Source organism: Mustela nivalis (genome assembly GCF_964662115.1).
Source record: "Mustela nivalis genome assembly, chromosome: 7".
Classification (NCBI taxonomy): domain Eukaryota; kingdom Metazoa; phylum Chordata; class Mammalia; order Carnivora; family Mustelidae; genus Mustela; species Mustela nivalis.
The window spans coordinates 124,969,788-124,994,076 of NC_139026.1; the positions used below are offsets into that span (position 1 = coordinate 124,969,788).

General features: G+C 34.2%; 1 protein-coding gene across 4 annotated transcripts in view; it reads right to left on the reverse strand.

The window, feature by feature from the left end:
• Positions 1–24,289, reverse strand: part of MINDY3 (MINDY lysine 48 deubiquitinase 3) — an 82,400-nt gene that overhangs the window by 51,765 nt on the left and 6,346 nt on the right. For 2 of the 4 annotated variants that reach the window (XM_082739049.1, XM_082739048.1), the window contains exons 2-8: positions 17,044–17,123; positions 13,347–13,407; positions 11,508–11,681; positions 8,118–8,169; positions 7,139–7,253; positions 4,243–4,316; positions 3,311–3,390 (exon numbers count right to left, since the gene is read on the reverse strand). In XM_082739049.1, coding sequence (XP_082595175.1) covers positions 3,311–3,390; positions 4,243–4,316; positions 7,139–7,253; positions 8,118–8,169; positions 11,508–11,681; positions 13,347–13,407; positions 17,044–17,123 — 636 coding nt within the window. Of the gene's footprint in view, positions 1–3,310; positions 3,391–4,242; positions 4,317–7,138; positions 7,254–8,117; positions 8,196–11,507; positions 11,682–13,346; positions 13,408–17,043; positions 17,124–24,289 lie in introns of all 4 variants that reach the window. The other 2 variants (XM_082739050.1, XM_082739051.1) reach the window with 2 other exon arrangements.

A 24,289-nucleotide genomic window follows, 5' to 3' on the forward strand; every position in this document is an offset into this window, starting at 1 on the left:
TTATTCTTTCTTCAAGCAGTGGTCTCAAACCCTTTCTCTCCTTTATATGCCTCCAACTTCACCTCGGTCCACTTATTCTCAGCAGACTTCAAAATCTCAAAATTTCTCCCTATTGAAATCTTTCACACTTCAAATGCCTTTTTCTTTTCTCAGCCCGTTCTTTCTTCCTGTTTTACAACTCTGCATCTTTCCGAGGTTACAGTTCCTCCTGGCGCCATTTACTTTGATTAAAGGTGGTTCCCTTCCCCTGGCCAACAAACAATTTAAGTGATTTCTATCCCCTAAAATAAAACCTACACACACCATCTCTTTGCCTTGGCAATCAGTTCCTCTCTCCCTCTTCCACCAGGAAAACTTCCTTGCTTACATGGCTAAAATATTTACTCTCCGTGACCTGGTTTCAAGTCCACTTGCCATGCTTGTTCATTTGTTTAATAAGCTTTATCTGAAAACCTCCTAGTCATTTGTACTTTACCCTTAGGTACCTCATGAACGTCCACTCTGCTGTGGTCTCTGACAGAGGCAGAGCAGTACAGCGGCACGTGCTACAGTGGAATGAGCACAAGCTCTGGGTGTGGACACAGCAGCTTATGCCTTTGCTGCTTGACACCGGTCAACTTAATCACCCGAGGCTCACCTTTTTATCTACCAACATTAAGAACATACAGCAGTCTAAAACGCTACTTAGCCCAAGTACATAAATACTAGCTGCTCCCTCTTTCCTTCCATTCCAAATGCCTTCAATGACTGTCTTCCTCATGTCTGCCAACTAAAATGTAAACTTCTGAGTATTCAAGAGACTCTGGGTTCTTACTTAGCCCCATGTTTAGGATCCTTCCTCTTACCAGTCTCCTTCACAGGTCCAGTGCTTTCATCCACTGTCTCCAGCCCCTAAACACAACCTGCAGTTTTCTCAAAATGCCCTCTCACTCGTTCCATCTTGCCCCATCAAAACGTTAACTCCTACTGAGAGTCTCTCTGCTTACCCCAACATAAACATAGTGGGAAAGGTTTTCTCTTTCCTCTATAATACTTTATTTCAACAAGCTTCATTTCATACTGCATTATGGTTATTTGGGTGCACGTTCTGAGTTCCCCAAACTAGGTGTGTGTGTTTTCGAGGGAAAACTGAGTTCTCCCCATTGGCCAGTTGAGGCATTTTAGAAATCTGATCTTAACCTTCAGAGCATCCCTTTGAGGAAGGCAATAAACCTCCATATTTATAAATAAGGAAATTGAAGCTAGGAGAAGTAAAGTGGCTTGCCTAAGTACTGTACAACTAGTACCTACTTATACTTTTTATTTGTATATTACATATATCACAACCTCCCCCCCATGTTGTCAGTTCAGAAAAACACGATAAATGCTGAGTAATGTACAGATTTTTAAGTTTGGTGACTGAAAACAAATTCCTAATAATTCCTAACAATTAAGGGAAAATGAAAGACATATGCCCTGACTACCTTCTTTTCCAAGATAATTCAAGTAATTGCTTAGTTTTGATATTTAAGCTATACTGAAAAAAAAAAAATTCACAGCGAGACAACAGCTTTGAAAGCTGATGTTTCAAACAACAGAAAAGAATAAATTTGTACACATCAAGAACCTAAACTTGGATAAGTGACTAATACCCTATCGGGAAAGTAAAAAATTCATGGCAAGAAAAAAGCCTATGGGAGGATAGGGGAGGAAAAGCCTAGGGAGGCAGAATAGCCTAGCTCTGAGAGGGCAGGCTTAGGAGAATCTGCAGAATAAGGAGAAAGGAGGACTATGGTAACTAGGATCAAGAGCCAGAGAAATGCCATCAAAGTCCAGGTGGAAAGAATTATGAGCCATAGAATTGAGTAGCAGCAAAGACAGGGACAAGTGGGATGAGATACTTTAACCTAAGTTTAACAGGAACCGGATATTCCTTTGATCATCTGAGATGATCTAAGACACTCCAGGCTCCAGAAACCATAGGGGGAAGGAAAAAGAGAGGGTGTGTAGAAGCCATACAGTGAGTGCATATTACTGAAGAAAGAATGACATACAAAGGATTAAGTGGGAGGATTAAGTGCCTTTATAGCTCTGAATCAAAATAAGGTTCAAGAATGGAATGGGCTCATTTAAAAAAACAGAGCAAGGTAAATTTGTAGTTTCTTTGTCCGTAAGTTTTTTGTCCTTTGCCAGAAATCAGCAAAACTGGGTTCTCATTCTAACCTAAACACTAAGTGAATGATTGTGCATATTTTATCTAATGTGTAGAGGGAGAGAAGGTCGTTCTTACATTTCTTAAATAGTAAAAATAAGGGTTGGATTGTGCTAGGGTGCTTTAAACCTGAAATTATAAATTTTTACTGACCTTCACCCTCCCCGTTAATATTATATCCTTTCCTATTTTGTTAATTAGCTATACCTATTTCTAAAACTTGAGAATAATTCAAATTTAAGATCAAGATTCACTCATTTAAATGGAAGTAAAAAGGAACAGCTCAATCATATTATTTGCTTTTGCTATCTGGTGAAGTTTCATCTCATAGAATAAATAAATTTCCCTATGACTATAAAAACTATAGAAGCTTCCTGTCCTATGCTTTACATACTCCAAAAAGAGGTACATAGTAATTGATACAAGTTGAGTGAGTAAATAACTGAATTTAAACTGACCCAGTCATAAGCTGAAGGGAATTTTACTCAGAACTATATATCAGCTCTTAACTGGATGAATTGGCCAATAATGTGTTTCACTTCAAAGACCTTGGGAATGTATGAAGTTATAGCAATGAAATAAATGAAACCAGAAATGGAGGTGTGGTGGTGGGGGGGGTCACTTAAAGTTCTCAGATAACATTAAATCTGCCCAACATTTCAGATGAAATTATACACACTAAATGTAATATAGGAAAAACCACTAGACTCATATTTCAAATTGCATTACTTATAATTTTCAATTTTAAGAAAATGCAGTAGTGTCTGAGACTTATAGATATTACTACATAAATGTACAAGATTCATAGATTAAAAAGATCTATTTATTACTTTCTAAAGAAGTCATATAATCCCAATTTTATACTAGAGAAAACTAAAGGTAGATGAAGTAACTTTACTGAAGTCTAAACACTTGGAATTTGAATCCAAGTTTGTCTGCCTTCAAACTCCACACTCTCTAAGTGACAGTGCCTTGAAAACAGGGAAAGTTTCTTCTATATTAAAGCACTTATGTTAACCTCTTAGTAACACAGAGCCATTAAGTAGGTGAATAACAATCAACGATACTCTAGGGAAATAGTCATCATCAAAGAGTAAACACAGCAAAAAATATACTTACTCATTCCTGAGCATTCTCTATCACCATCCCACACGTTAGAAACAGCATGTCCCGTCAGTAGGAGGTTAATTAAACTTTGGCTATTAATAAAAATGTAGAAGTAATTAAAACATGAATAAACTAGTTTCCACATCAAATGATCCCATGGTAAAGCAATAAAGTAATAACTTCTACATTATGTCTATTAAGAAACAAAGTTAGGAATACCTTACATTTTTATTTTATATGCTCAACAACAGCTTTCGAAATGTATCACTTAGTGTATCATCACAATGGTATCTATTGTTCTATACGTTCATCTAAATTTAACAAATTTATCTAAGATATTATGTTTAAATGGATGGGAAAAAAGTTACTTAGACTAATAACTTACTTTATATTTATAACCATCTATAAATATATATGTAATTATTATTTTTTTTTGTTTGATGGACCATTGAATTTTAACCTTTGAGGCACAAAGATCTAAAGAGAAGGACTTATGTAACAGAGTGGGTTAACTATCACTGTTTGACTATTTTAGTACAATTATACAGAGCTTGGCGGGGTGTGGTTTCAGAGAAAAATAAGGAAAAAAATATCTCTCTCAAGCAGGAAAGCATTTACAAACAGGTAAGGATACACTTACTTCTAACTCGAAATGAGTCAATTGCATTCTTTAAAAAATTAAGAGGAACATAAAGCAGAATTTGTAAAATTCTGTTGTCATCTTTAAAGAAAGTATGAGCCATGATAAGTGCAATGCATACATAAATCTGAAGTGGAAATTATCATTTCACACATAAAGCAAGCAATGCATAAAGCACAGACTACTCAAATCCACACACTTTACGCTGTCAACACTGACAAAAGTATCTGACTCAGATTATCTTAAAGTCAAGTTTCTATAAACTTAAGTCCATGAAAGAAAAGAACAGATTTTAGTTAATTACCTGCCATGTCCATATACAGGATCTATCAAAGGTTCATTTGAATCTTCAATTTCGTTTTTTATGTTTTCAATGCCCTAAAGGAACCAAAACATTCACTTAGTCCAAAAACTAAAAATGAAAATTACAGTTTATAAATTGACCATTTTTTATATAAATGAATAAAACACATTTATTTAAGTAACTTTTCTCCTAAAAAGTTACCCAGATTTGATATGAGAGAACATATGAGATGATAATGGTAAGAGGAGCTCCTCTAAGGGTATCTTTTCTATCCTGGGCTCTATGCAGAGCACTGACTATCTCATAGGTGATAGATCTTATGGCATGTTGGCCAAAGGGGTACTGAGAGAGGTTTAAATTTCAGCAGGAGGGAGGAGAAAGTTTTTAAATCCTAAGAGTTAATATTCATTTAATTTCAGGCCGAAGTAAATTCAGATTTAACACATCTGCTAAGGTATCTGAAGTATTTACTTAGGCCTTTTAAAAAACTTATTAGTATTAAAGACATACACATAAGTGTTGATAGAGATATCAATTAAATATAGAAAAGGTCTGAAACAGAAGAAAATAGAATTCTGATTGTGCATTCTCAGAAATATCAGTAATTTAAACATGTACTGATAAAATAAAGTGTCAAAGTAGGGGGGCAGGGGGGCGCCTGGGTGACTCAGTGGGTTAAGCCGCTGCCTTCGGCTCAGGTCATGATCTCAGAGTCCTGGGATCGAGTCCCACATCGGGCTCTCTGCTCAGCGGGGTGCCTGCTTCCTCCTCTCTCTCTGCCTGCCTCTCTGCCTACTTGTGATCTCTCTCTAGCAAATAAATAAATAAAATCTTAAAAAAAAAAAAAAAAAGAAAGTAGGGGGGCAGGAAGCTTCTTTTCTTAAAAATGAATTTTCTGGTATTTTTAAAATTCCTCAAAAGCGCATCCAAATCCCCAGAAGTCTAGGTAAGTACAAGACTAGGGCATTTTCATTAGCGTTGAAAGAATAAAGAATAACTGCCCGTCACTGTGCTATTCACCTAACTTTAACCACTGGTTCTATCAGATTAAGGCCATTTCTAAGGATTAAAGGCATTAGTCAAAAATCCAAATATTTAACGAATGCCTAAATATTGTAAGACAATACAAACAAGTACGAGATTTTTGCACTTGCTGCCTTGTAAACAACACAAAACAGGCCATGATGAAGCCAAAAGGAGTAATATGAAGAAGTGACATAATCACTGGTGAGGGAGGGGACATCATCTCAAAGACCAGCTCAAATAAGAACTAGACATGACGGTTTATTGGCTGTAAAGGGAAGAAGAGGCATCAAAAGTTTTGAGCATAAAAAACGGGGGGGAATAATGAATAGTCAAAGCCAAACCTGTAAGAGGCCAGACATCTTAAGTCCTACCCTCACTTGCTCTTTACCATATCTAACAAACTACAAAGTACTTGTGGTTCTTTCTCTTAAATGTGCTTTTTAAATTTCCAAATTTAGAACACACTTCTAAATATGGTCTTTTTCTTTTCCATTTCCATGGCTACTGCCCTAGCTTAGGTTCACCATTCAGTAACCACTCTTTCTTGTTTTCCTGACTCCAGTCTTCAACCTTACCACCAACTCCCTCTCACACAAGTCTTACCTCAATTTAAGGAAACTTATCAACAAAAGATCTCGTTATTACCTTGTCTAAATTTTTGCTCTGTTCTAATACTGACCAAGTGAAACTGCAATTATTTTTTTTTGGACAGAATACAAGGGCCTTAACATTCTGAGCCTTTTTTACATAAATAAAATGCTGCAGTAAAACTGAAATTCATTACACTCAAATTCATTATGCCTTTATACTTGCTGTTTCCATGGCTCAGAAAATCTTCCCACAGCTTTTTCTTCTAGAAAACTTTTCCTCATCCACCAAGACACTATATCCACCAAAGGGTCCCTACTATGTAAAGTCTGTCCTTGATTCCACCAAAGACAAATCAAATCCAAGATTCAGGCTACATTCTATTCTACCCTGCCTCCCCGCCCCCATGGCTTTGTGCATGCAAGAAATAAACACCTAAAAACAGAGTCCGCATGGAATTGTTAATGTGTAAATTTGTTTTTCACAGTACTGGTGAGGAATCTTTTAAAAAAAACCTGTTTCTCATATTATAATTCCAATCCCTAGCAGGGAGTCAATGCCCAATAAACATCTGTCAAATGAAAGAAGTCTGATAGCAGACATGACACATCTAGCAGGATACTCAACTGAGACTAACAGGCAGTTAGAGATAGGAGATTAGGAGTTGGGGGAAAAAAAGGTAGGCCAGAAGTATACGCATTGAAATTAACCACATAAAAGTAAGTTGAGAGAATAAAATGCCCATAAGAGAAAAAGCGTGAAGATGACAGGGACTGAAAATTTCTTCAATATAAAAATTTGGACTGGGAGAGAAAGGAGCAGGAGATAACAGGTAAAGAAGAAAATGAAGCTATTGAAAAAAGGCAGTGAGGGTTGGGGGAGATGGGACAATAATAAAAGGGAACTAGCACAGTGATTTTTTAGGTCAGTTAGGAGAGGGACTGAGCGTCAGAAAGAGCTTCCAGAAAGCATTAAGGTTGTCAAATGCCAGTTACTGCTAAGATGAAAGAAAATAAAACTCAGAAGAACTGAGAGCATTTCATAATTAGAATATCACTGATAACTTTTATAACATAGAAATCAGGAGTCAAACTAAGTTTGAAAGTGGTTAAGTACTAAGTGAGTGGTAAGAAAAGAGAACTGGATGATTCCTTATCATCAGCATAAGTAGACTTTTATTCTGAGATTAGAAACGGTACCAAAAATAAAATTACTCATCACAGCATGAAAACCAGTACTAAACTCAAACTAATAAAAGCCAAAAGTATCTTCTTAAACAAACCTTTGTCAGTAACACAGAATACAGAAAAAGCAACACTCCAAATTTGTTTCCCCACATTGAATACTGGTCGAAGACAGCATCTTTTAATTCTGATAAACTTCTGAATGATCTCTTTCTGGGGGGGGAAAAAGAATTAAGTATTAGTATTAGAGATGAGAATGACTACATTGACAAATGGGAAATTTTAAAAATTGTCTTATACATTAAACTGTATATGTACAAATGAGATTTCTGTGTCTCAAATTTTCAAATACAGATTTAGCCATTAAAAGCAAAAGCTGCTGCTGACAAATGTTGCTAAATATATACTATTAAAATAGAATGCCTACTTGGCAGGAAAACTCTTCATCACTTAGGTGAACTGTCTGGCATCAATAAATTCTACAATAATTACACATTTTTAAAGAATGAAGTAGCTTTAAGAGGTGTTCAAGAAAGAAAAAAAAAAACTTGACTCTGTAAAGCCTGAAAACTACGTAATAAATATCTGAATACCAAAGATAAGGTGTACATTTGTGGCTTCTTTTAAAAGAAAGTAATGTCGTATTTCAAATGCCACTTGTAATACTATCAATGTACCTATCCTTACCTTTTATAATAAAAAGTTTAATGTTCTAGTGAAAATATGGCACTTTTAATGAGAATCATAGAAGGCATATATTGGCAAACAAAATAATTCAAATATTTATCCTATTAGAAATTTTTGTATTCATTCAGGTCAGAGAGACATCAAGCTAGAATGATTTTTTTCATTGTAAGCGATGAAGAAGCTTTTAATATTATAAAAGGTGTATTCTGGTAGTTAGCCAATTTAGGAATCAGAATAATTTAAGTAAACATTAATAAATTACTATTTAAAAAACTGGTAACAAATTAATCCTCAATTATATATATCTAAGTACCTTTCCACAATATGAACAGACTTAAAATGGCAATGTGTCCACAAGGTAAGTATTTTAAATGTTCCAATGTTACTTACTGAATTAATGCATGAAATCGCTCAAAGCCAAGCTCTTCGACAGCCAAGGCAGCTATACATAAAAGACACTTTTCAGCACTACACATGGCAAATAAATGACACAAGATACACACAGCAGGCTGTAAATACTTTCAAGCAATCAAAATTTTCCCTATTTCCTTACTCCCTTAAAATTCTGTTTATTTTCAACTTTACTATAACACAAATTTTTATTTCAGGATCTTAGTTACCATGATTATAACTAAAATGGATATAATACTGAGAATGTAGAAGGGTGATTAAATGATAAACATTTATTTTCAACTCAGTCAGGCTAGAATACTACATAAAATATGAGAAATTATTGACAGTGCTTCACACATCACTGAAATGTGTCTTGCACTTTAAAATAATCTTCCGAATCATAGATCCAAATAAAATCATCATAGCTAATCTTCTTCCTTTATAATATAAAATCTTTAGGTTAAGTTTAATTTTTAAACTAATGTGTATAAAAAGGAATAGCACTTTGAAACTACACAGGTTCAACGACAGCTTTAAGTCTGTTTCCTCATTTGTTGTTACAATTGTTAGAAAAGTTTTCAGTAACTCATTTGGATTATGATCATTAATACAGTACAATTATAAATTAAAAAAGCAAAGGAAATAAAATAAATCATTTAAATCCAAGGTGATGTTTATATAGCACTTTATACTAAGTGCCAGGCCCCTCTGTAAATGCTCTATAGGTTTTATCTCATTTAATCCTCTAACAACCCTATCAGCCGCATTTTACAGAAGAGGAACCAAGGCAGAGAAGAAGCCTCCCTGGAGCACAATGCAATGAACAGCACAGCAGAGATTTGAATCCAGAGAGTTGGCTCCCTTTACAAAGATAACACCTTTAAAGATCTCAAACATGAATCAAAATACTTCTAATTTATCACAATGAACAATTTTTTATATATTTTATAAAGCAAATCTTAGTACTTTTAAATATTAATTCTTATGAATTTCTTTCATTCTCTGATAAGAAAATGAAAGAAATTCATTATGAATTCAAAATTAGGATTTTTTGAATTACAATTAAAAATGTTTCATTAGGCTCTCCTTTTCAAATCACTTTAATTCTCAAATGCTTTAAACTACTTTTAAAAATCTTTACCAGCCCAAATGGGTTAATTTCAATAAGCTTCTGATATGCATGGGAAACAAACTGAAATTGAACCTGAGCATTCACTATTGCAAACAAGTGTGCGTTACTGAAAGCCAAAACTACACAACCACACAAGCCAATGAAATTAATGTTTGTGCACAATGTACTACTGACAAGGGGAAAAACAGTTCACATGTAAAATTTCAGGATAAAATAAAAATTCAACCTAACCTTTTCCAAACTGTACTAATTGCTCTGCAGTGCTTGATTACCTAAATAATTCTACTGGGTATACACTATGAAAGTAGACATAAAGATAGTAATTTAGAGAGAAGAGGCAAGCAAAATAAAAAGCTTAGCAGGCAGGATGATGAAAAAATATAAAACACAAGAAAAAGAACATAGCTGGGAACAAAGGAAAGAACAGGTAAAACAGATTGTTATACGGAATAAAAACTTTAATGTAAGTTCTTTGCATTTGTCAACATCTAAGGTAAATTCTCAAATTTTCATTTAACAAAACTTTTCAAATTTTTACAGTCTTAACCTAAAAACAGATTTAATATATGGTTTCATTTCATGTCCACTTTTAAAATGAGGCAAAGTGAACTGGAAAACTACTAAAATATGTTTTTGGAAAAGAAATTAAATCTAATATGCCCACCTAAATTAGTTACTCAAGTACCAAGTACCAAAGTTAATACATTATAAAGGCTATTTAACCTAGAGTGATTTAACCTCTAACTACAGAAATTATACAGTGTACTCTATGGCATATATAGATTGTACTACAAAAATACTAACGAAAAATGTTAAAAGAAAAGATCGTACTATTTTCTTGCATTTTAGTGTATAGATTGGCTTTAAGCAGATAGTCTTTAAAAGAACTTTTAATTAGTCCAACTGTTCCTCTGTCAGGATTTTAATGTCCTAGGTGAAACTATTAAACATGCTTTCATGCAACCCAGTAAAACCTGGAAAATAGTTTAAAACCAATCTTAAGATTCTTGACAATCATCCTTGGGAATATTTTCCAATTTTCTTCTTCAACTGTCATCATCGACTCTCAAAGTATATTAAATTCTTTTTGAAAGGCTATATTTAAAAGGCCTCAAAAGAAAGTTATTCAACTGTTTAAATTTTAAAAATTATTCCTTGCAAATGTACACCTATTAGAATCTGCCACTTTAACTACAGGAGAAAGAAGACTGACATTACAGAGTCATTTCAGCCTGTGGAGACAATTGTGCCTCAGGGATAATCCTACGTGGAAATTAAGATATATATATATATATATATATATATATATATATATATATCATGAGTAATCAAAATTTACTCTCTGTAAATCAGGTGTCCAATTTCTTTAAAAATAATTTCTGCAGAGATGATCATTAATGGAATGCATCATAGGCAGAATAAGTCACTTCTTCAATATAAACACATGGAACTACCAATTATCAGAAGTCACATACTAGCAAGATCATTCCTGAAAAGAAAAACAGAAAAGCAATTCTTTATCTACCTTCAGTACCACCAGAAGTCTTCTTTTTACTACTGCATTCTGGCAGTTTTGAAGTTGATTATGTAAGAAGTTTCAAAGGCTATAATCCACAGAATATGTTTTTTTTATGAATAAGAATAGCTTTTGTTTAAAGAGAAATCTTCAATAATGAGAAACCTGAAAGAATAATTAAACCCTTTTTTAAAACTACCTAAAAATAACCTATATATATGTAGACTGTATTACACAATGTCCAAAAAGTTCAGGAAGAAAAGAAATAATATGTAATAAAGAATAATGTCCCCATCTCTGCTCTAAGAAACTAAAGATATTTAAGAAATTTTCTAATGTCCCAAAAAATCCTTTTTTTTCCCAATAGCAAGAAAACTAACATTAAAGCATCTAAAACTAAAGTACGTAGGATTATGTTCTTTTAACTTTCTGTATTAGAGTTCCAAAAGATCAGAAGAGATTGTCATCAAGCAGAAACTAACTAAAACTTATAGAGAAGTTTAAGAGATGCAAATCCTTTCTTTTTTCCAAAAAATGACATGATAAACAAGTGCAATATCCTCCAGCAACTAACATAATTGACAGGGAAATGAAAGATTCTAAGGCTCATGAATTAAGCTCAGGCTAAAAAAAAGAAGTGTTATGAAAATTTTAAATATTTTTTTTCTTTAAAATTTTCAACAGTTTTATTAAGACAAAGATACAAGAAATGACTTCAGGAAATAAAAATGTATCTTACAAGAATGTTCCACTTGGCAGCTAGACTCTGCACGACTCCCAGAAATACTAGCCGTTTCCTCGGCTGTCTTTCCTCTTAACCAGGAAACGAGGCAGTATGATCCAGAGTTGTCACAACAAGCACTCTCTAAAATATCACATAAGGTATGACAAAGGAGTTCCTTCCGCTCTTCCTCTAAAAATAACCAAAGTATCAGTTATAATGGTTTTCTTTGAAAAGAAAAAAATCCTGTCATGGATAACAATAGTAAGAATGTTTTAACTTAATAATGAAAACCAAGCATTTTAAGTGGAGGATTCCTCCCCCCATAAACAACTTAGGTTTAAAAAAAAAAAAGTGCTTAAGGATTAATATGTCATCAGTATTAAATATGGCCATTAATTAGAAAAAGAAACGAGAAAAATGAAGAATTGAACATTAGGAGAAAGAATACGTTACTTGGAATAACCTGGTACTGATCGCTCCCCTTCCTGAGGCTGCAAAGGGAGCACTAAGAGCCCTGAGGGCTCCTTTACTGCAGGACCAGGCACAGTGTGAGGGCCTGCTCAGACTTCTATTTTTTCCTCATTTCTGAGTCAGTCTAATGTCTTTGATCTCCTTGTCCCATAGGGGTAAGGATAATGAGGTGACACACAGCACATACTGTACCACAACACATTACAGTAGCAGACGCCATCGCGGTTACGCTGCATAATACAGAAGCTCCTGATACTATATTGCAGTGATCTGAACATTAGACTTTTATAGAAAGGGGCAATGAGAAAATGCTCAACGTCTTCCTGGGCCTTAGCCACCTCCCCTTTCCAAGCAGGATAGCTCTCTAACAGTAGGACTGCCCCTGAAACTTTCAAAGGGGATACGATGTGTACACACATCCTACATAAAATTTAATGCTCTGGGGAGAATTTTACTTCTCTTAATAGACTAGCAGTTCTTTAAAGGCAAGAATTAGGTCATTCATTTTATAACCACCACGACATTTACATTTATGACAACGCCATATATTTTATCAATGTAAATATCTTTCTGTATAACAACTATTATAAATTTTATCAATAAAACATTGATGTTAATAATTATATCTCTTGATTTATTTTCTACAATTTATTTTGCATTTCAACTACTAATTAATAAAAAATACATGAGTGACACTTTAGCCCTTAAATTCACAATCATTAGATTCTATGGGTATGGATTGGAATGGAAACTGTTTTGCCTTTATATGCCAAACCAGGATTATAATATATTCCCCATTCTTCTAAAAGTTATTGTGATGTTCACATGAAATTGTTCACTTATTGAAGGAAAGACTTTTAAACTGTCAAGAAGAATGCAAATGTTTGTTATTATCAGGTAGAACCACACAGCTCTCTGACCTAATCATAGCACAGAAGCTAGGACAGCTTCGTTTGCAGTGTTATCTGCATTGTGTAAGGCACTGCACTAAAAGTTGCAGGAATACAAAGATAACTCAGTTCTTGCTGAGAGCCAAGTAAGACAAAACAAACACAAATGACCATTCCTTACGGTAGGCTATCATTTAACAGTTCAGGGAAATGGCACCACTTTTTAGTGAGAGCCAAAGGTTTTTGCCCTTAGTTCTATTATCCTGTCTTAGACTCTTGGGTAAACCAAATTAGGTAATACACATATTAAAATATCACTGTTCATGAAAATTTCTGAAACACTGAAATAAATAAATCTCAAGAACAAATATCCTGTTTATAGTTTACTTTTTAAGATAAATAATTTCAGTTAAACTATTGCCAGTGAAAGCTGCATAGATCATATATAAATTAGAAGGTGAAGGAAAAGTTTAAAGACCAACCACGATCATACCTGGGCAATCCCTCCAAGAAGACTTCTCTGAAGAGAACAGGAGCTTCTTCAAAAGAAATGCCTTTACACAATTAAAGCAATAATTATTAGAATGCATTGTAAGCATACCTTTTTCTTTTATTTTAAAATGGAAAAAAAAACCTTTATGATTTACTAAATAGTACTATAAAAATTTTGGAGTTTCTCACCACATTCAACAGTAATTGAGCATATTATTCAGAATATACTACTATAAACTTGATTCTAGATCCATAAAATTCTTCTTTCATGATACATATTTTTTGATACATAGAAAAAGTGACTCAACTGACTCAAAAAAACAGACACATAACCAGAAAAGTAAAGAAACTTAATTGCTCATTCACAAAATAAAAACCCTAGAAACAGGAACAAGTCTACATTTTTCTTAGGTTCCTTGGGGGAAAAGAAATAAAAATACAAAGGTGGTTCTGCTCTATTAGCTCTGATTTGTGACATAAAAATACACAAAAGACTCTTCCGCTTATCACGAGTTCCAACTTCCTGGTTTGACTAAAAAAAATACAAGATTTAAAAGAAAAAACAAACTGATCTCTCACTTTTCCTTAAGTGTGTTATACTGATGATTTGATAGAAAGCAGTTCAGTAGTGTTTCCTTCCCAAAGTGCAGTTTACAGACCATTTCCATCCTAGTCACCTGACATGTTTATTAAAAATGAAGACCCTTATGCGCCACCTGTTGTATCTGAACCTCCAGGAAGCAGATCCAAGAAAAAGGTTACTTCGATGTTTCTCACTTACATGTTTGAAAGTGGTAGTGTGTTGATAAGAGGACTGCTTTTAGTCAGACACACCTAGGTGTGCATCTTGGTTCCACTACTTTACTAACTAAAAATAATAATAGCATAAACTTTAAAAGGCTGCAGTGAGGATTTTATGAAATAATCTATGTAATGCACTTAGCACAGTACCTGCCACCTAATAAGCAATCATTTCAATTACTTTAACAACAACAACAACAACAAAAAAAACCACACAAGTAATATTCTACAACATTCTTATATTAGTAAAATCTACCAATGCTGCAATCAAGTGTTTCTGGCTTTCCCCCAGTATGGCAACAACCATAAAATTGTGGAGTATTGTAACTACCTTACAAAATTTGGGAAAAATTAGGTGGGATACCCATTATTTCACCGCTAATACAAATGCTGTTAGTATTTTGATATACTTCCTTCCAGTCTTTCATACCTGTTTTAGTTTTTCTTACAAGTGAGAAGCATAATGGGTATGCGATCATGTTTCTCATTTTGGCTTTCCCACAGGCATCATAACTGTAATTCTTAATCACTAAATGTCTATTGAGCTATCAAAATTACTCAAACATCATTTCATGTGTAAACTACATTATAGTAAATTAGGCTTATAATTTTTTCTTTTACTACTATAATAGTTTCTTATTGAATACAACCTTTTCCATATGAAGGATTACTTCTTTAAGAAAGATTCACAGAAGTTCAATGATTTCATAAAAAAAAAAATCTGCATTATGGTTCCTGTTATAATGTAACAAATCAAAGTACAAATGTACTTATGGCACTATGAATATGCCAGCATCATCCTACCCATAATATGCGCTGGCAATTATTTTATATTTAAAAATCAGAAAGAGTAAACACAATCTAGTTATAGTTTCATTTGTACTTTTCTGGATTCCTAGTAAGACTGAACATTTTGATTCTCTAGTTCTCGATCACTATTCCACCTGTGATGACTCTATACACATCATTTCACCACTGCAGTTTTAGTGTTTTCTAACCAATCTGTACAAGTTCTTTGTATAAGAACAACAACATCCACTTACTGCTAATATTCACTACAAATATTTTTCTGAGCCTGGAACTCATCCTTTCTCTAGTGCTGAAAATACATTAGTTTTAGTTTTTCTGTGGTTAAATCTTATATCAAGAACATATTTGATATATGCTATCAGCTCGTCTAAATTCATTTTTTCCCCTCAAACTGGCAGGCAGTTTTATCAAGTGACATTCATTAAATATCATTTTATTCTACCATTGATTTGCAGTATGTGATAAATTCTTGGTAAAATGCTATATGTAATGTCATTTGTCCAGTATTAACTATTGGGTTCCATAATATGCCTACTCTTCTGGCTATAGTACCATATTCTAATTTTTATAGTTTAAAAAAGTTTTACTATCTAGACTTTCTCATTTCCCTTCATTAGGCTTAAAGGCTCAGTTTTGATTTTTACACTGAGAAAAAAAAAAAGAAACCCATAATTCTATGATTGAGAATATTTATGTGACTATGAAGCTAAATTACAACCTCAAAGATACAAGAGGGCTTTGAACATTACAATTATTCCTTGCAAAAACAGCTATCATTGTGGAAATATACCGAATTTTGTAAAACTTCACATTTTTATAAATTTTATAAAACAGGGAACTATGGTATACCTTGCATTTAACTACATTCATAGATTTTTAGTAAAAAACCAGGAAGGGCAGTGTTAATATAATCTAATTTAAATACTGACAAGATAAGGAATCTTTAAACTCAGTTAATAAGATTCTGAAAGCAACCAAAATCTGTGCCCAGCATAATATTATAACAACTCTAATATTAATTTACATTTAAATTTTATTCTTTATATTCAGTTACTCCCAGGCAACATTCAAACATTCAAATTTTTCTTATTTTTTTTTGTAATTCTACTAATGCAAAAAAAAAAAAAATCAAATTTACCCTTTAAAGAAAAATGATGAACTATAAAAGATACATTTTGGACTCAGTCATGAAAGATTTTTTTTTGCCGCCTCCTTCAGAGATAAATTTTTAATTTAATAATGAGGAGCATAAGGCTTGAGAGACAAATTTACTTTGTAGCTAACAAAGTTCAGGAATGTGTTCCTTATGCCCAATGAATAATAAATATCACATTAAATATGTATTTTCAAAACGTGCTGATTAAAACATAATCAATTCCAGCTTCTCTTAGACCAGCTGCGAAGTGACACTGCTGTTCAGACATTTTAAAGTATTACAGTAAACTGAAAATTCAATATGTGGTTTTAACAATGTAACATTCGCAGCAAATTGGCCTTTGAAATTCAAACAATACATTAGGATTCAAATCTCATACACACACACACACACACACTCAGATTAACACTATCTCGTCAAAGAAAAACCTCTTTTTTTTAAATTTTGGAAATTCTGTTTGTAGTCAGTTACCACTAATTTTATTTTAAAAGCCAACAGCCTAAAACTGTAAATACAGCTTATTTTAAAAATGTATACGGTTTCAGAGCATGGAAGTATTACTCATCCTCAACTTTGTAGGAAAATCATTTTTACAGAAAGTACAAATGAAAAGAATATTATTGCTATGATATACCTAACAGTAGCATAAAACATTATGACTTGATAGGATCCCTATACTAGAATGATGTCACCATCATTTTCTGAAGGTTAGAGAACACCTATTATGTTTTCTTGAAAATAAAGAAAATAAAGGCTATTGCTGCATAACCTGCCCATTCATTTTTTATTTTTGGATATTTATAGCAATTTACATGAACAAAAGTTAAGAGATAACTCATCATCTAATTACATACACAGTAGAAAACGAAAAGTCAAATATGAAACGTTTGAACATGTCCCTCTAAGGAGTCGGTAAAGTAGTCTATGTTACCTGAACAGGTGCAATAACAGCACAGGGGCCACCTTCAAACTGTTCTAATGCAGATCCCTCTGATTCACTAAACACAAACCCTAAAAATGAAAGCAAGTAGCAAAGATTAAAAAGGTAATTCAAACAGCAGCCCAAAGAATTTTTAATGTACTTTGCTTTGAGAAAGATCACTTATTACAAAAGCAAAATATCTCCAAGTTATTCAGGCACAGTGGTTCTTAACTTTTTGGGGAATCAAGAAACCCTCTGAAAAGAGATCTGGAGTCCCTGTTCCCACCCTGTGCCCCAAATGCATGTAAACACACATAAACATACTCACACATGCACACACAAAATTTGTACGTAGGGATCCTCCTAAGTGGACTAAGGGGATAAAGTGTGGACCTTAGTAAAAGAACACTAAATAATTTATTTGAAGAAAGACTAGTCTATCTACTGATTTCAAACAGAATTTCAGGATCCTTTCCATATAGAATATATTTTTCATTCAAACCTTTGAGTCATATTCTATAAGCTAAAAATTAAAGGCATCATAGACTATGAATGTGCTCATACTAGCTCTAGCTCAATTTCACTATTACCCAACCAGCACTGACAGAACAACTAGTAAATGTTCCTACAGACAGTATAGGGCCAGAAGTCCAGAGGACTGAGTTACTATCGGTATCACTGTTGGGAAATCATTTCACCTCCCTAGGTCTCTGTGTAGTTATCTTTAAAATGATCATTTCTAATTCCAACATGGTAGGAATATGTAAAGTTTCACTAATGGTTGTAGTTCAGTCATTCATCCCACGAACACTTAATGAACATACAATACTACAGCAAGCATCTAGGATGTATGCGTGAATGACAAAGTCCCTCATGTGCAGGAGCCAACAGTACAGGTGAGCATGGACATATGAACAAATAAAGCATAAATGGATATTAAAACAGAAATATGAAAACAGTATTATGGATACAGAAAGAAATTATTTACTCTGCCTGAGTCAAGTCACAATAGGTGATTTTGAGGCTGATCTTGAACAGGAATTTGTGAGGACAAGGATGAGGAATGACTTTCAGGTAAAGAAAACTTACCTTTATTAAAGGAAAGAGTTTGCTAAGAAAAGGGACAAGTTTACAGGACAGGGGGAAATTTAATGTAGCTTAAGGGTAGTATGGGGGAGATGGTAAATGGGAGAGAAAGCTGACAAGACGGTAGTACTGGGAAAGGCCAGACCATGACAAATACTAATTGAACTATAATATGATCATACTGCCTTTTTTTTTTTTCCGTTTTTTAAAGGAACAGAACGGGGATGAGACTGTTTCAACAGCCATATAGAGATGCTAGCGACCTAATAAAATTGCCATTAGTATGGAGAAGAGAAACTATACCTAGATAGTATTTCTTAGGTAAAAATTAAGGTTTGATGAGCACGTACAAGTGGGGCAAAGAAATGAGAGCAGACTGAAGTTTCTAGCTTGAGAGAGTAGGTGGTAACAATTGAGATAAGAAACAGCATAGAGGATCCCATTCCATCCCACCTCTGCTCTCTCAACCTTTCAATCCTTCTCTTTCAAACAGTGCTTAAAAATGTTTCTCACATTTACAAAAACCAATCCTCCTCCTTAAGAATCCTCCCAAAATTCTTTGAGTAAAGAGATGAAAACTTATGCCAACACAAAAACCTGCACACCGATGTTTACAGCTCCTTGAGACATAACTGCTAATACTTGGAAGCAGCTAAGCTGTTCTTCAGTAAGTGAATGGGTGGGTAAATGAACTACAGTAATCCAGACAACAAAATATAATTCAGCACTAAAAAAATAAATGAGCTGACAAGTCATGAAAAGACATGGAGGAACGTTAAGTGCCTATTACTCAATGATGTAACCAACTGGAAAAGGCTACATACTGTATGATTCCAACTATAAGATACCCTGGAAAAGGCAAAACAATGAAGACCATAAAAAGATGAGTTGTTTCCAGGGATTGGTGAAGGAAGAAAGGGAAGAGAGATAAACATGCAAAGCACAGAACATTTTTAGGGCAGGGAAATACAGTGAAGCCACATTGATGGATAAATGTCATTATACATTTGTCCAAACCGACAGAAAGCACAACACCAAGAGTGAGCTGTAAATTATGGATCTTGGGTGATAATGATGTCAGTGCAGGTTCATCAATTAATAAATATTCCACCCTGGTGGGGTGTAATGGTAATAGGGGAGCACTATGCACGTTGTGGGAGCAGAAGGTATATGAGAAATCTCTGTAGCTTCCCCATAGTTTTGCTGTAAACCTAAAACTCCTCTAAAAAAGTAAAGTCCAAGTTAAAAAAAATGCAGTTGATTGTCCAAAAAAACCCCCCAAAACTCCAATCACCACCCTCTCAAAGCCCACCTAGTTGTCCACAGGCACTCTTTTAATCTTATACTTATTTAACCTTACAATATTATTCTCCTTACAATTTATTCAATCCCCCAAATTTTCAACCTCTCACTGCACCAAATTCATTCTCACCAAGTTCATCTATGACCAGTATGGGCAATTTCTCAAGTCTTTTCTTATTTACTCTCCAGAGAATCATCTGAAATGCTGACTACGGGCTTCTTCTGAAAAACCTTTGCCCCCTGGCTTTACTGGTTCCTCTTGTGGCAAATTTTTCTTTTCCATTTCTTCTCAGTCCCCTCAGTCAACTCCTCTTCAATGTTAATGTTTCTCATGTCTTGGCTTTAGGATCTATGTTCTTTTCATTCCATACATTCTCCTTGCGTAACTCATCCACTCTCAAGATTTCCATTATTGGTTATAATCAGAGAATTCTCAAACAGAGCCCAGATTACAATCCCAGACATAAAGAGAGTTTAGTTTTCTTAACATGGTCCTGTATGATCTGATTTCGACCTAAATCTCCTACCTCATCCTTGGCCACTCTTCCTCTTGGACTTCAGGCATGCTGAGTATCTTTCAGGTCATTAAATATCCATTTTCTGTCAGGTTTCTTACCCTTTGAACATACTGTGACTTGAAACACTTGTTAACCCTTTGTCACCTTAAGGCAAGATCCTCTTGGTTCAAGACCCAAAAACATGATTTATATTTGTCCATTCTATCCCATCTCTGGTCTACTCTGAGATTCAAACCACTGTCATCGCTCATCTAGAGTACTGCTAAAAGTTTCCAACTAGATGACTCCATTCCTCCCCACTTACCCTGCTCCCAATCCTTATATGCTCACCATAGTTATCAGAGGAATATTGTAGCCTTGGAAATCAGATTTTGTCATAGCCTACTTAATACAATTCAGTGGCTTTTCACAGCAATTAAAATGAAACCCAAACTCATTTTTATGGCCTTAAAAGACACCGTGATCTATCAAACCCACATTTCCTTAGTTCACTTTCATATTCATCATCTATAGTGAATTTACTTCAATGTCTTTACTTCAGCCCTAATGCTTGCTATTTCTTCTCTCTTCAGAAACCTGAATCCATCTCATTCTCATTTTAGGCGTTAACTTCTCAGAGATATTCCCTGATAAACCTATCTAAGTAGGTCTCTCCTACCATTAAGCACAACTAGAACTTTTCATATTCTGTGATTACTACAAGTAACTGCTTGCTTACATGTTTAATATTTGCCTTACAGGTATCTAGCCTGTTCTGCTGACCACTGTTTTCCTAGTATACTGTATAGTAATGCTCAATAAATACTTTTGAAATATTGCAAGGGAAGATAACGGGAGAGTCTGTTTCTAGGTATGCCAAGTTCAGTTGAGATAACCATTTAGCAACATTTATTATTTATTTATTTATTTGAGAAAGAGTTAAAGTGAGAGAGATCACAGAGGGAGAGGGAGAACCAGACTCCCCACTGAGTGGAGAGCCCGAGGTGGTGCTTGATCCTAGGACCCTGAGTTCATGACCTGAGTAGAAGGCAGATGCTTAACTGACTGAGCCACCGAGGTGCTCCCATTTGGCAACAATTCTTAGAAGTGGGGAAATACCGGTCTGGAGCTCAGGGCAAGTACTAGGATTAAACACAATTTGAATCATCCTCAACATTGGCAGTCAAGTAAATGAGAATATGTAAAACAAAAATAATGGAGATGGGAACATCAAAAAATTAGCAGAGGCTGAATCAGTAAAGATGGACAAAGATTGGAAAGGTAAGAGGAACACTGAAGTCCTCCAGGAAGCAGAGAGTAGTCACTTGCTTCAAATGCTGCTGAGCAGAGTAAAACATAAAACACTGCATTAAGCACATCACTGGGAATACAAAAAGAAATCTAAAGCACTGGAGAGTGTAAGCAAATTTTAAAGGGGTGAACTGTGATTCAGAATATAAGGAGAAAGAGTAAATGCAAACTACTTGTTAAACCAATGAAGGGGAAACATATGGTAACTTAAAACATAGCTGGATAAAAAATTATTATTTATATGGACTGAAGGGCATGAGTGATTACATGGGAAAAAGGAAGTTTAAAGATTCTAAGTCTTGAAAGAGTTGTGGAGTGGTGGGGTGCAGACAGAATTGGAGAAAAAGAGATTCTCCAAGTGTGGTCTATAGAAACCTGAAAATCTGAAACTCTTTCAGGGGATCTACTAGGAGTAAAAATAATTCTCATAAGGATACTAAGACATTTTTTGCCCTTTACACTGTGTTGACTTTCATAGCCATGGTACAAAAGCAATAGTAGGTGTGACTGCTAATGTCTTAGCACACACAAAGTGTGTCATTAAACTATACTAGCAGTCACCATCCTAGTAAACAAAACTACCCTCTCTCAAACACACATAAAGAAGCCTGTTTAACTAAAAAATGCCCTCACTGATGCTATTTTTATTAAATTTTGACTTGAATAAAGTGTCCTTTTAAAAATTATTCTGCATGACAAAATGGAAACTACCCACAAAGCACCTGTGCAACATACCTTGATGATGACTGATCTTTGCCTCCAGAAAATGCATGTATGTAATTTTCTGAATTGCAAGCTGGACATACTTTTTGGTAGAGCACTGTTTTTATTCTGAAGAGGTACTAACAAACTATGATTATTCAGACTTGATTATGCGGCAAACACTTTCTAAGAAGGGAATGAAGTGAGCCTGCTACATCGAGAAAAATAACTGACGGTTATATTTGCCAGTGATAAAATTTTAGGCTTTCGAGCATAACTAAAATTTTGGAAAACTTGCATCTACCACTGTGAACTTGACAGCATCTCAATTCTTGGATATTCTTCTAATGAGATCAGTGGTGACAGTAATAAATGTGATTTTTGTTATTGTAGAATGAAGTATATTATCATTTGGAATATGTGAATAAACCAGTGGACTAGTAACTTTCAAATGACGGATGCATGGCTGTCAGATATGAATGCACAGGTAAAGATTCATTCAAAGTACAAGACAAACCAATGGTTTTCAATTAAGAGAGTAAAGAAATTCATTCATGTGGTTTCAGATTCCATACTGCGAATAACCTCTAAGAAACTACCACCGGTCAAGTTCTGATGTTGTATCAAAAATGAATATTCACAATTACCTAAAAAGGCTTTTGTATGATTCCTACCTTACAAACCTTTGTGAGGCTGGATTTTCTGCATATTCTTCCTAACACAGACTGCAACAGACTGAACAGAGAAGCAAATGTGAGGATCCAGCGGTGTTCTAATGAGCCAGACATTAGAGAGACTTACAGAAATGTAAAATAATGCTTCAGGTCTCATTAATTTTATTTTTCATATTGAAGTACTTAATACTTTTCAGAGTATAATGAGGCCTCTAGTTAAAAAAAAAAAAACTTGAAAGCCATTGGCCTGGCAGAAGAAGTGAATTTTAGCAGGCTTCTAAATTAAATATATACACAAAGAGGAAGTGGTATTACTGAATAAGAATGAGGGGAATGGGAGAAAAAGAGAACTGAGGGAATGTTAATTCTAAAAAGCACTAAGAAAAGCTGACAAGATAAAGAACTGAGAGAAAAGCAGAGGGCTCAGCTAAGGTTTGATTACTACATTTGCATTGATGCTGACCACAATTTTCTCCCTCAATACGCAGCAGCCTGGGAGAAACAAAATAGAAGACAAGCTATACGGAGGATGAGAAATAGGTAAGATGCACAGGACAAATTTAATAAGGACAAATGAAATCTAAGGGTGCTGGTTATCACATCAAGACAACCAAATCTGAGATCCAATCTAGGAACAAGAGATGAAGCCAAAAGCCCCCTTACTCCATCCAGCTCTGTTCCTACAGGAACAGGAAAGGATCTTTGACGTTGGGCCCAAGGGCAGAAGTGAAACTAGAAGCTATCAAACATTTGAGGTATGTAATAAACATGAATCAATAATGAATTTTACCTTCCTTAAAATTACTAACAATGTAATGCAGTTTTCAAGCTCCATGGGCAAGTCTTATAGTTGAAATGAACTACAGTGAGTTGCTTTTGTATGTTACATAGAAAAATCCCATGGAGAGAATTCTAGGCAGATCTGCTATACTCCAAATTCTGTTTAATTACAGTATACATGTTTCAGTGTGCTGCTAATGCAGAAAGGTTATTATAAAATAAATATAATAAAGTTAATTAAATGTAAATTAAATATTCTATGCTAAAATAGGACTAGGTTAAGTAGGCTTCTCCCTTTATAATAAGGTTTCACTTGAGTTTAAGTTTTTTAGGATATACAGTTATTTCTCTTGTATTCTTACACTCAAATAATTTCCTACTTTTAAAAGGAATTATTTTTTCTCAAAATGGTTTTTTTCTGATTAGATCTGAAATTAGTCATCTAAAGCATATGATCGTAAATATATAATTTAGTATCACATTCCCACAGTTCTACAGACATAGAAATCTGTTTTATAGCTCATAACACATTTAAAACCTAAGTCATGAACATCTTTGTAGTTTTCCAATCTTTTACTTTCATATATACATTATTCAAATCAGTTTTTTAACTTCTGCCTCCATAACACTAAGCTCTGAAGTAAACAAAAACCCATAGAAAGACCTGGTTTGTCATTATAAACTCTGTGATATTGGTTGAGTCAAATCTGAACTGTACCTTAGTTTCCTCCTTTATAAAAATGAAGAAAACTACATTTATCCTTTGCTGTCTCTCAGGGTTGTTGCAAGGATTAAATAAGACTTTGAAAAACTGTAAAGCATAATGCAATGTAAGATATTATGATAGATACTTTGAACTAAAATATACATAATGTATTCAAAGTGCCAAGAAATTAATTTTGT